Source organism: Lepidochelys olivacea, assembly GCF_965140295.1.
Source record: "Lepidochelys olivacea isolate rLepOli2 genome assembly, chromosome: 4".
Lineage (NCBI taxonomy): Eukaryota > Metazoa > Chordata > Testudines > Cheloniidae > Lepidochelys > Lepidochelys olivacea.
Window position 1 is genome coordinate 30,273,779 of NC_140414.1, and position 12,217 is coordinate 30,285,995.

General features: G+C 43.1%; 1 protein-coding gene across 2 annotated transcripts in view; it reads left to right on the top strand.

Moving 5' to 3' along the window:
• The window catches only part of LOC311519928 (melanopsin-like), a 76,606-nt gene that overhangs the window by 32,979 nt on the left and 31,410 nt on the right, over positions 1-12,217 (top strand). For both annotated transcript variants that reach the window (XM_084627032.1, XM_084627033.1), the window contains 3 exons: positions 6,771-6,942; positions 9,093-9,248; positions 10,397-10,504. In XM_084627032.1, coding sequence (XP_084483158.1) covers positions 6,771-6,942; positions 9,093-9,248; positions 10,397-10,504 — 436 coding nt within the window. The remainder of the gene's footprint in view (positions 1-6,770; positions 6,943-9,092; positions 9,249-10,396; positions 10,505-12,217) is intronic.

Here is a 12,217-nt window from a genome sequence, read left to right on the forward strand (position 1 = left end):
TACTCACTCATTAGCCTGCGGTAAAATTTTGCAAGGTCTTTCATTGTAAGTGCCAACACAACAATAATAAAAATTGGGTGTGAGTCCCATTTACACTGAGAGGTTTTTCATTGAAATTTCCACTGATGCCCAATTGTCAGGAAGTAAATCCTTACTAATGTGGTCTGTTAAGATGTGAAATAGTCTCTCAGTGAAAGCTCCATCACCTGAGTCCTGTAAAATTAAACTGGGCAAAGCAAGTAGAACAGTCCTGCACTGACAGGGTAATTACAGTGTGACCTGATAGTTCTTTTCTATCTCTAATTCCTAATATATGAGTTAAAACAATATTATGCTATCAGTAGAAGAAAATAAACCAGATCAGCCTTGCAGTTGCCACATCTGATGATTTCTCAAAACACAGTTGTCATTGTCCAGGGCTATCTGCACCTTGGAAGCTGCTTAGTTTTTCTGAGCACGCCCCCTCTGTGTTACAAGCCCATGTCTTTGTTTCTCAGGGTGGAGTCACACAATTTTCTTCCTCTCAGACTGGGAGTACAACACCGTGTGTAGCAACAATGATTCCTTAGCAGGCATGAATGGTTTGAGCCCTACAAGTCTTCCCTTCAGGAGTGACCAGTATTTGAACACAGTGACAGATTGGATGGGATGTTCACCCCCACACAAGGCAGAGCAGGGTAAATTAGGTGAATTCACCTGATAGGCTGCACCTAAGGGAGAGCTATGGTTTGAGGGGCTGACTGATGATGGGACCCAGCTGAGAATCATAGAATATCAGGGTTGGAAGGGACCCCAGAAGGTCATCTAGTCCAAAAATGACAAATGAGAAGGAACATGCAGGGCTGGTATAAAGCCAGGAAGCTGGCAGCAGAAAAGAGCTGTAGAGGAGGTAGTCTGCAGTTTCCTTCTGGGAGAAGAGAGGTGTGTTTGAGAGTTACAGAGCTATGTAGTCTGCAGTTACTCTGTGGGAGGAGGGAGTGTGGGCTGGTTGATTCAGAGAGAGGAGAGTTAGAAGATTTAGGAAGGTGTGTAGGGGAAGAGCAACAGGGTCTGGGAGAAAGCAGAACACAGTTGGCTAAGCATAGTCCCTGGTCTGGAACCTGGGTTAGTAGGTGGGCTCGGGTTCCCCTACCAGCCCCTGGGGGAAATGGCACAGACTGGGCAGGGGAGTAGAAGATGCTCTGGGATAGTCATGTGATCAGATTTTAAAACCCCAGAAGGGAGGCACTGTAGTGAAATGGCTGGGAGCGCCAAACCATGAAGAGCGTTCACCCTGAGTTGCACGGGGCAGCAGAGTGCATGAACGAGTAACAGAAGGAGCTGTTGGACCTGGAAGGAGCTAATCCCCAGAGTAGCCAGGAGGAGACACCCTACCAGTGAGGGGATGCCATGACAACATAAAACAGCCTTTCCAAAGCAAAGCATAGTTTAATCTCAACAGTAAGAACAAAGAATAACAAGAGTGAAGTATTTTTAAATTTAAAAACCTGTCAATGTGTGTAACTGCCTTGCCTAAAGCTTATACATGTAGCTGTGCTTGTCACAGGAAATGAAAGAGACAAGGTGGGTGAGGCAATATCTTTTATTGGACCAACTTTTGTCCGTGAGAGAGAGACAAGCTTTCATATTCACACGGAGTTCTTCAGGTCTGGGAAACTTAATCAGAAAGTCACAGCTAAATATAAGATGGAACAGATGGTTCAGCATAAGTAGTTAATACATATTTCATGGGACCATTCAAGATAAAGTGACCTGTTAACACCTCTCTGGTAATAGGGAGAAAAGGAAAGGGGGAAGCATCTGGGGGTGATTACTGATAATGGGTTATAGATTGTTGTAATAAGCTATAAATCCAATGTGTCTATTCAATCCATGATTTTTAGTGTCTCACAAAATTATGAATTTAAGCTCCCAGGCTCGTTTTTTGAAACAGTTGTGCAGGTTTCCTTTGAGGACGAGGACTGATAGGTCAGATACAGAGTGATCACTTTGTGAGATGTGTTCACCCACAGGTGATGTGGTGTTTTGTCTTTTATCATTTTCCTTTGAGAGTTCATCCAAGAGCATAGTGATTGTCTGGTTTCACTCACATAGTTGCTATTGGGGCATAGTGCTTAGGTAGGCCTAACTTATCTCGACTCTCCCACATCTGGTACTGGAGTTCAGTCTGCTTCCCTGCAGTCTGTGTGTGTCTCCCTCCTCTAGGGACTGCTTTCCTTTATCCACCCCCAAAATCCTTTGGCTTGGTCTACACTATAGAGTTAGATTGGCATGAGCTGCCTTACGTCAACCCATCTCTATATTTTTTCTACGCTAAAATGTAGCTCTCACCGATGTAACTTACCCACTACACTGATTTAATAACTCCACCTCACCAAGAGGTGTAGCGCTTAAGTCAATGTAGTTAGGTTGCTGCAGTGTCGATCTAGATGCTGCATTGCTTATGTCATCTGTGATTGCCTTTCAGAAACCATCCCCAATGCCCCACCCTGGTAGTTAAATCGGTGCAAATGTTCCTGGTGAGGATGTGCACTGCAGACACAAGGATGTAGTGTGGATGTGTAAAACTGATTCAATTACTGCAGTGGCTGTATGTCAACGTAACTTAAGTCAACTTATTTGTAGTGTAGACTTGCCCCTTGTCCCCCTGTGTCTCTTCACCCTGTTTAAACTGGTTTATGTGGCCCACTAGGTGGGAGTCAAGGATAGACTTCAAAGCAATTGCTTCTCTGCGTGGCCTTTTAAGGCGTATCGGTAAACAGGTGTCTGTCAGAAGTGTTTGACCACTTTCCTGCTTACATGCAGGTGAGCTGATGCCTGAATTACCTCCTTGAAATCATATAGCAAACAATAAAATAAAAATCAAACACTTAATATTCATAAAATATTACAGGCATCTCACACATCCTTCACAGCAGTGACTGTGACTGTGCCTTTGTTAGACGTGCATTATATCAATATATCATTACTCCCTGCACAGGGAGGAATACACTGATATACTTGTGATCTTACTCTAAAAACTTTAAAAGAGTGCAGCTGACATCATCCACTGTTCAGCTTTTCTGAGTGAAGAAATAGAAGTGGGTAATGAGTAATATTTTTCTTTTTTGTTGTTGGTAGGGAAAGCCGGGCAGTGAGAACAAAAAAAACAAAATTCCTTAATTGATATGTTAAGTTTCCCTTGACTTGTCTCTGGAAAGCAAAAACAGTACAGTTTAACCCTGATGGCGAGAATACTCTAAATTCTGTTAGCATAATAAAATAGCTAGCATGCAAATGCTAATTGAATTACTTTCATCTCGTGAAGAGGATTTTCTGATGCTAAAAGGGTCAGACAATGAAGAAATCTCATTTAACATGCAGTGAAGAAAAATTATACTGAGCATCTTCAAGCTATTTTCCTTTGCCTTCATTGATTTTTTTTCTTCTAATTAGCATCTCTGCTTATATCCATTCCAAAGCTTGCACTTGCTCTCTAATAACCACAGCTCTGCTTTTGATATTCAGCACTGTGTGTCTTATATTTACAGCTCATAATCAAGAAAAGGAGTTAGGTGGAGTAACGGGTTTTATTGCATGGCCTGTTAGGATTGTTTCTTATTTGTTAAGCAATGACGGTATGCTTCACACTCTGGGACACAGCCTAAGCAGGGACTGCTGTGTCTTATAAAGTGTTTAAAATCTAAGGCCCAATCCGTCAGGCTGGTCCATGAGCCTGCATGGAACCCTGTTCAGGGTATGTATTCACAGCTGGTGATGGTGTGAATGCAGCTCAGGTGCACACACTAGCTTCAATCAAGCTAGCAGAGGTGAAAAGAGCGGTGTTGCCATGGTGGCAAGGAGCTAACAAGTAGAGTTTCCTGTGGTTGCTAACCTGTGCCGAACCTTATACGGCCACATCTACATTACTATTGTTACCTGCGCCAGCTAGATTAAAGATAACACACAAGTATGCCTACCCGTATTACACGCACACATACATTTGCACTATAGACATACCCTCAGTGAGGCTCAGCTTGAGCATAAGGTTCTGACTCCACTAGTCCGCTTGCAAGACCACGGCCTAGGCCCCTGACTGTGCCAAGGAATCTGTATGAGCACGTGCCTGCACTGGTACAGAGTCCCATAAACCTCAGCAGAACTCCATGTGGGTGTAAGAGTCTGCCTATGCAGAGCTCAGGCCTTCCACTGAACTAAGGTGAAAGTTCTGAGTGACTGGAAGGGAAGGGTTAGGAAATGCTTATGCAGTCTTAACTACAGCAGTCACTGCTCCTCCTGCTCTAATACACATGTATATAGACCCAGAATTAATACAATATCCTGGGTCAGATATTTACTCTTCCACTGGTGCAAAGTACAGTTGCAGCCATTTCAATCCAGCTGCAGAGGATTCCCCCAGCACAAGGAAATCCTCAGCTGGCAAAAAGCTGCTGTAGCCAGCTTTGTGCCATTCTCTCCCCCTCCACTCTCAGCACAGGCATGTGGCAGATGCGGGGAGCAAGAGTGGAGCACACACACTGACCAATTTAGGTTGTCCAAAATCCTAATTAAGTGCCAGTAAAAGTCGCCTAGTGACCACACCATTATGCATTCTATACGCAGATGTTGCGGCTTTAGAAATGCTTCAGAGGGGGTTTGAACATTTTATTGGGATTAGTTTTGGCATCTGTCTTGTGTAAAATGAGTCCAGTTTTAACCACTACATACCTATCCCACACACAGCCCCTTCACCTGCCTTTTCCTGAGGGTGGTTGCTGAGATCCATCACAAATACCTCTTCAGAATCTCTGGTTCTCCTCCTGCCCCTCCACATCCAGCCCATATCTTTTTAGGACATATCAATTTATAAAGTAGGCATAGGGGAAGTAGCTTCTAGGATGAGACTTTGCCAGGATTCAGCCTGTATCAAATCTGCACAGGTAACATTATGAATCCTTTTAAATGAGAGACCTTCTCCAAGGTAATCTCAAAAGACCCTCAGTTACAGTGGATGCGCTTTTAATTTATGTCTGCTATTATTAAAGATTCTTAAACGTGTCTGCTGAAAATGACCTTCTTACAAGTAATTGAGAGGTGGGGGGAGCAGTTGGATAGATTGTCTCTCCCCTAGCCAGTATTCAGAATGCCATCATATACCACTTAGTGTACTTTAAAAGGTTGCTCATGGAAGACTGACAGTTAAGAACATAAGAATGGCCATACTGGGTCAGACCAAAGGTCCATCTAGCCCAGTATCCTGTCTTCCGACAGCGACCAATGACAGGTTCCCCAGAGGGAATGAACATGTAATCAAGTGATCCGTTCCCTATCGCTCATTCCCAGCTTCTGGCAAACAGAGGCTATGCACACCATCCCTTCCCATCCTGGCTAATAGCCATTGATGGATCTATCCTCCATGAATGTAACTAGTTATTTTTTGAACTCTGTTATAGTCTTGGCCTTCACAACATCCTCTGGCGAAGAGTTCCACAGGTTGACTGTGAGTTGGGTGAAGAAATACTTCCTTGTGTTTGTTTAAAACCTGCTGCCGATTAATTTCATTTGGTGACCCCTAGTTCTTATGTTATGAGAAGGAGTAAATAACACTTCCTTATTTATTTTCTCCACACCAGTCATGATTTTACAGACCTCTATCATATCCCCCCATTAGTTGTCTCTTTTCCAAGCTGAAAAGTCCCCATCTTATTCACCTCTCCTCACATGGCAGCCATTCCATATCCCTTATCGGTTTTGTTGCCCTTTTCTGAACCTTTTCCAATTCCAATATATCTTTTTTTGAGATGGGGCGATCACATCTTCACACAGTATTCAAGATGTGGGTGTACGATGGATTTATGTAGAGGCAGTGTGATATTTTCTGTATTATCTATCCCTTTCTTAATGATTCCCAACATTCTGTTCATTTTTTGACTGCCGCTGCACATTGAGTGGATGATTTCAGAGAACTATCCACAATGACTCCAAGATCTTTCTTGAGTGGCAACAGCTAATTTAGACCCCATCATTTTATACGTGTTAGTTGGGGATTGTTTTCCAATGTGCATTACTTTGTATTTATCAACATTGAATTTCATCTGCCATTTTGTTGCCCAGTCACCCAGTTTTAGGAGATCCTTTTGTAACTCTTCTCAGTCTGCCTGGGACTTAACTATCTTGAGTAGTTTTGTATCATCTGCAAATTTTGCCATCTCACTGTTTACCCCTTTTTCCAGATCATTTATGAATATGTTGAATAGGACTGGTCTCCCAGGGGATCCCACTCTTTACTTCTCTCCATTCTGAAAACTGACCGTTTATTCCAACCCTTTGTTTCCTATCTCTTAACCAGTCACCAATCCATGAGAGGACCTTCCCTCTTATCCCATGACAGCTTAATTTGCTTAAGAGCCTTTGGTGAGGGATCTTGTCAAAGGCTTTCTGAAAATCTAAGGACAGTATATCCACTGGATCCCTGGTGCCCATATGCTTGTTGACCCCCTCAAAGATTTCTAGCAGTTTTCTTATTGTCTGTGCATGATGCAATTTTTTTAATGAGTTCAGACTAGTGTGGAGACAAGATGCATGCCAGCTTTGTATCGGTGCTCTCCGTATTCTAGAACTGGCTTGTTCAATACAGCAGTTAAGTGATTATGCAGTACAGGATGGCCAGTGAGGGTCACATGTTACCATCTGCTTGTTAACTATCCAGTTCTTAGACCTTCACCAGTAATTGTACAAACTGTGAGTGTATATATATATGTACATATTTATTTACTTTTCATGTTTCTTAGGTTCCTATGTGCCAGAAGGGTTGATGATATCTTGTACATGGGACTATGTAACCTATTCCCCAGCAAACAGAAGTTACACCATGATGTTATGTTGCTGTGTGTTTTTCATTCCCCTGGTTATAATATTCCATTGCTATTTATTCATGTTTCTGGCCGTAAGAAGTACTGGCAGGTAAGCAGGGTAGCAAGAGTAGTTAAATCTCTTGTCTTCTTGCTGTAAAGCATACTTTAAAGCTCCTGGCTGAAAATCGAGCTGGGCGGTAGATATATTAATGATGCTGGTTACACTGAATCTGTATTCTCCTTTGATGTCCTACAGAATTACAATACAGAGAACTCCCTGCTTACATGCTCCAAATAGACAGTCAGGTTAGATAAATAGAAGCAGAAATGCTGTTTTCTCATATTCAGCTATTTTTCATTTTCTTCAGTGTTTGGGTTCATCATCTAAGCCCCTGGGAGATTATGACAATGTATAAACCCATTACAGAGCAAAATGGGCATCGCCTGAATTTGGCGCACTCCACAGATATTAAAGTCCTTATGCCTCAAGAGTTTCATTTATTGTAGACATTCCAGAGATGGCAGTTTTTACAGCTGAACTCAGGGAGATGAGACAGGCCAATGCACACACATACCTATCTGTGCATGTATTTGACCAAATGTCATGCAAATGTACGGGCAAGTACAAATTGTTTTGCACATGACTCTCGGCCTTTTCTTGTAAATATTTGAACTAAAAATTTGGCCTGATCAGAGATCAAAAAGGGAACTCTCTCTCTTGTTTTTCCTCTCAATATGTGCATGTTACTCATTCAGGGCCCAATACAAATCCAGTTGAAGACAATCAGAATCTTTCCCCTGATCTGAATGGGATCAAGCCCTGTTGCTCTGTTTCAGCAAAGTAACTAATCACATGCCTAAATTTTAAACACATGTTTAACCCCTATTGACTACAGTGAGGCTTGAGCACATGGTTAAGAAGCTTTGCTGAACAGGGATGGACTCACATAGCTGCTTACAGTTAAGCACTTGATTATGTGCTTTTCTGAATGGGGGCTTGCAAATGCTCTCTGCAATTGCAAATTTGATAACAAGGAATGGTGACTTGGTCCTTAAAGCAATATCGCTACATGTGAGCATTCAGGATGGCTGCCGCAAGAATTGAATATGTATTCTACTTGCTAACACAGTGTCTTCTGTAGGCTTCTTCCGTAGTGCATCTATTTGCGTATTATCATTTTATGGAAGCAGCTCATCACGCTGCTGATTTCCATAGTGGCCTTCCTTTTAAAGTATATCTTCACTAAAATTTGTTTGTTTTTATGCTAAATCCTGTCAGACCAGTTTATTGTAAATTGCAGGATATTAGCTGATTTTGCTGGCATAAAAAAGTGAGGATGGTATCTGAAGAGTCCCTGCACAATAGCTGTGAGACTTTCTTCAGGCTTGTACTAATGATTCTTTCAGAATATCTGCAGCTAAACCACAATCTCCAAAAATTATCTCCAAGCAAAAAGAATGTCATCTCTCATTGGCTCAAATACCATTGTCTGATGGATAAACGTGCTGGAGTGTAAAATAGTCTCCTTAAACGTTACGTGCCAGGTTCACCAGCGCTCTTGCTTTGCAAAGTAGCCAGCCCACAATACCAATATACTTGGCTCAGTGAGTAGGAATCTGTTGAGTTCATATGACATCATCTCCTCAAGAGACGAGGAGGAGTAAGGGGAAGTATGGAGGCGGCAAGGAGTGCTGCCCTTGGGAAGAGTGAATTCATGCATAATACATCTCATAATACAGAGATGAGATCAGCCTTGATGACAGCTTTGCTTTCTGGCCTCCCACCCAACCCTGGCAGAATGACTCCTCACGGAATTGAATTACCATTGAGCAACCCTCTTGTGCCTCTGGCACTGTCGCAGAGGGCAAGGAGTGGGATTTCCTACTCATTCACTACTAGAGATCTGTCTGGTTCCAAAAGGACCGTGCCATTCCCCAGCTGTGTGAGCCCCATCCCTCAGAATGGCAGAGCCCCATCTGGGCTGTTCTTGAGGATGAAGAGTGAGCATGTTGCAGAAGCAGTGTCTCTCTTCCTGCTTACTCCTCTTGGCTGTATTGAGGCCATTTTGCATGCTTACTCCCCTTTGCAGGGTGTAGCAGAGTAGGATCTTTATCCTTAAGATATTAAATAATTGAGTATATTTGGGCAGGGAAAGATAAAGTGTGTGTTCTATTTTATTTATTGCTAATAATGCATTGTGCATCTTGCACCAAACATTTTCTTACACTGGGTGACTTCCTTTGTTGTTCTTCTCACAGGGATGTTCAGAAGCTAGGGTCCTATGGTCATAAATCCTACCTCTCGCATTCCATGAAGAATGAATGGAAGCTGGCAAAAATTGCCTTTGTGGTCATCATTGTGTTTGTCTTTTCTTGGTCTCCATATGCTTGTGTCACGATGATTGCATGGGCGGGGTAAGTAGAAATCTGGTGACCCTTAGTCAAGATAAGTTAGTAATGAGGAGCAAGGCCTGAAGCTGCCCTGGGATATTTCACAGAAATTTGACTCCTCCTTGGATTGTAAATGAGATGTACTCAGTGTTGTCACCCATAAGGAGTGTATCTTCCTTTTAAAAGGAGTTAAAATAGACACCAGATTAGAGGTGATGTATCATTCCTCAGGATAGGCCTTTGGATAAAAGAGAACAAGATTAACTAGTGTCTATTTCATTTCTTACATGAAACTTTGTGTGCTTTTTCTTTTTCTTTTTTTTTTTTTTTGAGCACAGATTTTTGTTTTCACTTCCTTCATGTTGCTATTTTATGTGTGTATTCTGATTTTATGCAGAGTAATCCTAGGCATCTCAGCAGATGATTACTCTCCTCATATCTGATCTCTCAAGAATCCCCTTCCTCAAGACAGTGACTAGTAGAGTGAGAGTCAAGAGGCTTTTTTTCCCAACTTTTTAAATTCAGAGAACATGTCCTCCTCCCCTTCCCAGCTCTCCCCTGTAGGGGGACCTGTTCTCCTGTTGATGCACATTCAACTTCACTGATATTAGATCAATGGATATTAGACTCCTCCTAGCAGCTGAGAGAGTTTGAGGCAAAAACAGCTAAAGCTGATCTCAGCCCACTTCCCCTTTTTCACTCTCCTCCCTTTCTTTTTGGACACTGGAATTTCAGTCTCCTTGATGCCTTTTGGTGTGCAGAATGAAACTGATACAATGGGGTGGCAATATGAGATTTTCATTCTGAATCTGCTTTTGTTGTTACCATTCCATATCTACCTTGTTCTCCACATTAATAATCTCTCCTCCTGCTTCTGACTAGCAGAGCAACAGAGAAAGAAGCGATTGTATTTGTTCCGGCTGCTTGTCATTCTTAGAAACAGAGAAGTCATTGGTTGATGGCCATTCAGCTTCTCCAAGTAAATGTAACCAGTATGGCACCAAATCATGGTGGTCTTAGTCTCAGCAAGGAATGCACTGAAACATATTAACTTTTCAAAGCTATTTGTTGTCAGAGGACATAATCAATCAAGGAAGAGTAGTATGTTTTGGTAATTTAGTTAACACACATCCATTAAAATACCTTTGTGTTTTGTTTTTGTTTAATTTTAGCCATGGCAACACTCTAACTCCATATTCTAAATCTGTGCCAGCTGTTATCGCCAAAGCTTCTGCAATTTACAATCCTATCATCTATGCAATAATTCACCCAAGATACAGGTACAGTGAACACATTGCAATTGTCTGTCAGTACACATGCAAATGTATACATTAATAATAATGCCTTCTATTGAGGGCACTTTACTGCAGGAGTAAGTGGCCACAGCGCCATTGAAATCAATAGATCTGTGCCCCCCTTTTGTCAGTGGTGTATATGGCCCAATAGCTGTAAAATGTGGGCCACAAGATAAAGAAGTTATTGCAATTGCACAATGTTCCCTTTTATCTTTTCCATCCATGTGTGGCATGAATTTTGTTATGTATACCAATATCAAGGTTATGTGCAGATGTCCCTGCCCCCCCTCCTGCACTCCTTACCCCCTGCACTGTGCCCCCTTCACTTCAACCCCTACACTCCCCTGCTGTACCCCGAACCCCTGCACTGTGCCCCCTTCACCTATAACCCCTTCATCTCCTTCTTGCACCCACAGATGCAGCAGCTGGCATTGATTCCCCCTGTCATGTCACCCCAGCTCAGTGGAGACTGGATACATGGGCGGGGGGAGGGGGAACGGATGGTCACCTCCTCTATCACCTACATAATGTTCTCGGCAATATGGGACACCCCAGCGTCAGCCTTCCCCTCTCCCCCCTCCCCCAGCACACAGGAGGAAAGCTCCGAGTCCGGAGCAGCGTGGCCAGGGGAGGGAGGGGGGCGGGAACAAGAGGAGGGGCACCCCTGCACCGGAGAAGTCACCTGGCTCGGCTGGTCCTCCGTGAGGCCAGCTGGCTCTCAGCAGGTCAGATGGGACTCAAGCAAAACCTACACACAGCGCCCTCTTTGGCGGGCCACCCTGGGGCCCTGCCCGGCCCCACGCGACTGTAATAATCAAGTGCGTGGCACTTGGTGGCATGTTGTGCAGCTGCGCAGGTTGGAGGAAACACTGATTAGAGGCTCAGGTTGTGCACATGACAAGTGAGAACTTTTCAGTCACAGGGTTAGTACTTCACACTGAATTTGCTTGGCAAATGCGGGTATTATTTTGTTGTTGTATCTTTTAAAATAAATCTTATGTGGAGAATTTTCTGAATGGGGATGGACTATTTGTGCTGTGCCATCTTGCTTTTTGAAATCCCAGTATACCCAAGTGCAGTAAATCTGCTGTGTGCTTGTTGTGCATTGTTTCCTGATTTATTTCTTTTTCTCCTGTTTATTTCCTTGCTGGTTCCTTCACAACTGGTTTATGGGTTTCTGTGCTGAGGCATCTGAATTCTGTTTTACCCACCACCTCTGACCTCAGTGAAAAAGGGGTTGAGGGAGTATAGTAACCTTCCATTCCCATAGAGCCGAGAACATTATGTAGGTGATAGAGGAGGGGGAGGGTGAAGGGAAGGATTTTACCCAGTCACATGGATGGGGAAACCCATAAAATTAGGGTGAGACTGATGGAGACAAATGGGGGAGAGGAGCAGGTGGGTTAGGGAAGTACTTAGGAGTGGGTGGAGGATAATGTGAAAAAATCTGAGGCAGATCTCCAAAGAACCAGAAATTCTTTGCTTCTCAGCACAGGCCCTGTTGCAATCTCCATTGGTGATTCCTTCATGGCCTCCAAAAGTTCCCACAAGATCCAACTTGTTCCTCCCCTGCTACCATAGGAAAAGCCTGGGGAAGCATACATCTTGCTTTTCGTAAAGGTCATTAAATCTGGTCTTTGATTTATAAATGGTAGAAACACTGCTGTTCCAACCAGTCAGAATCTAGAAAGATTCATA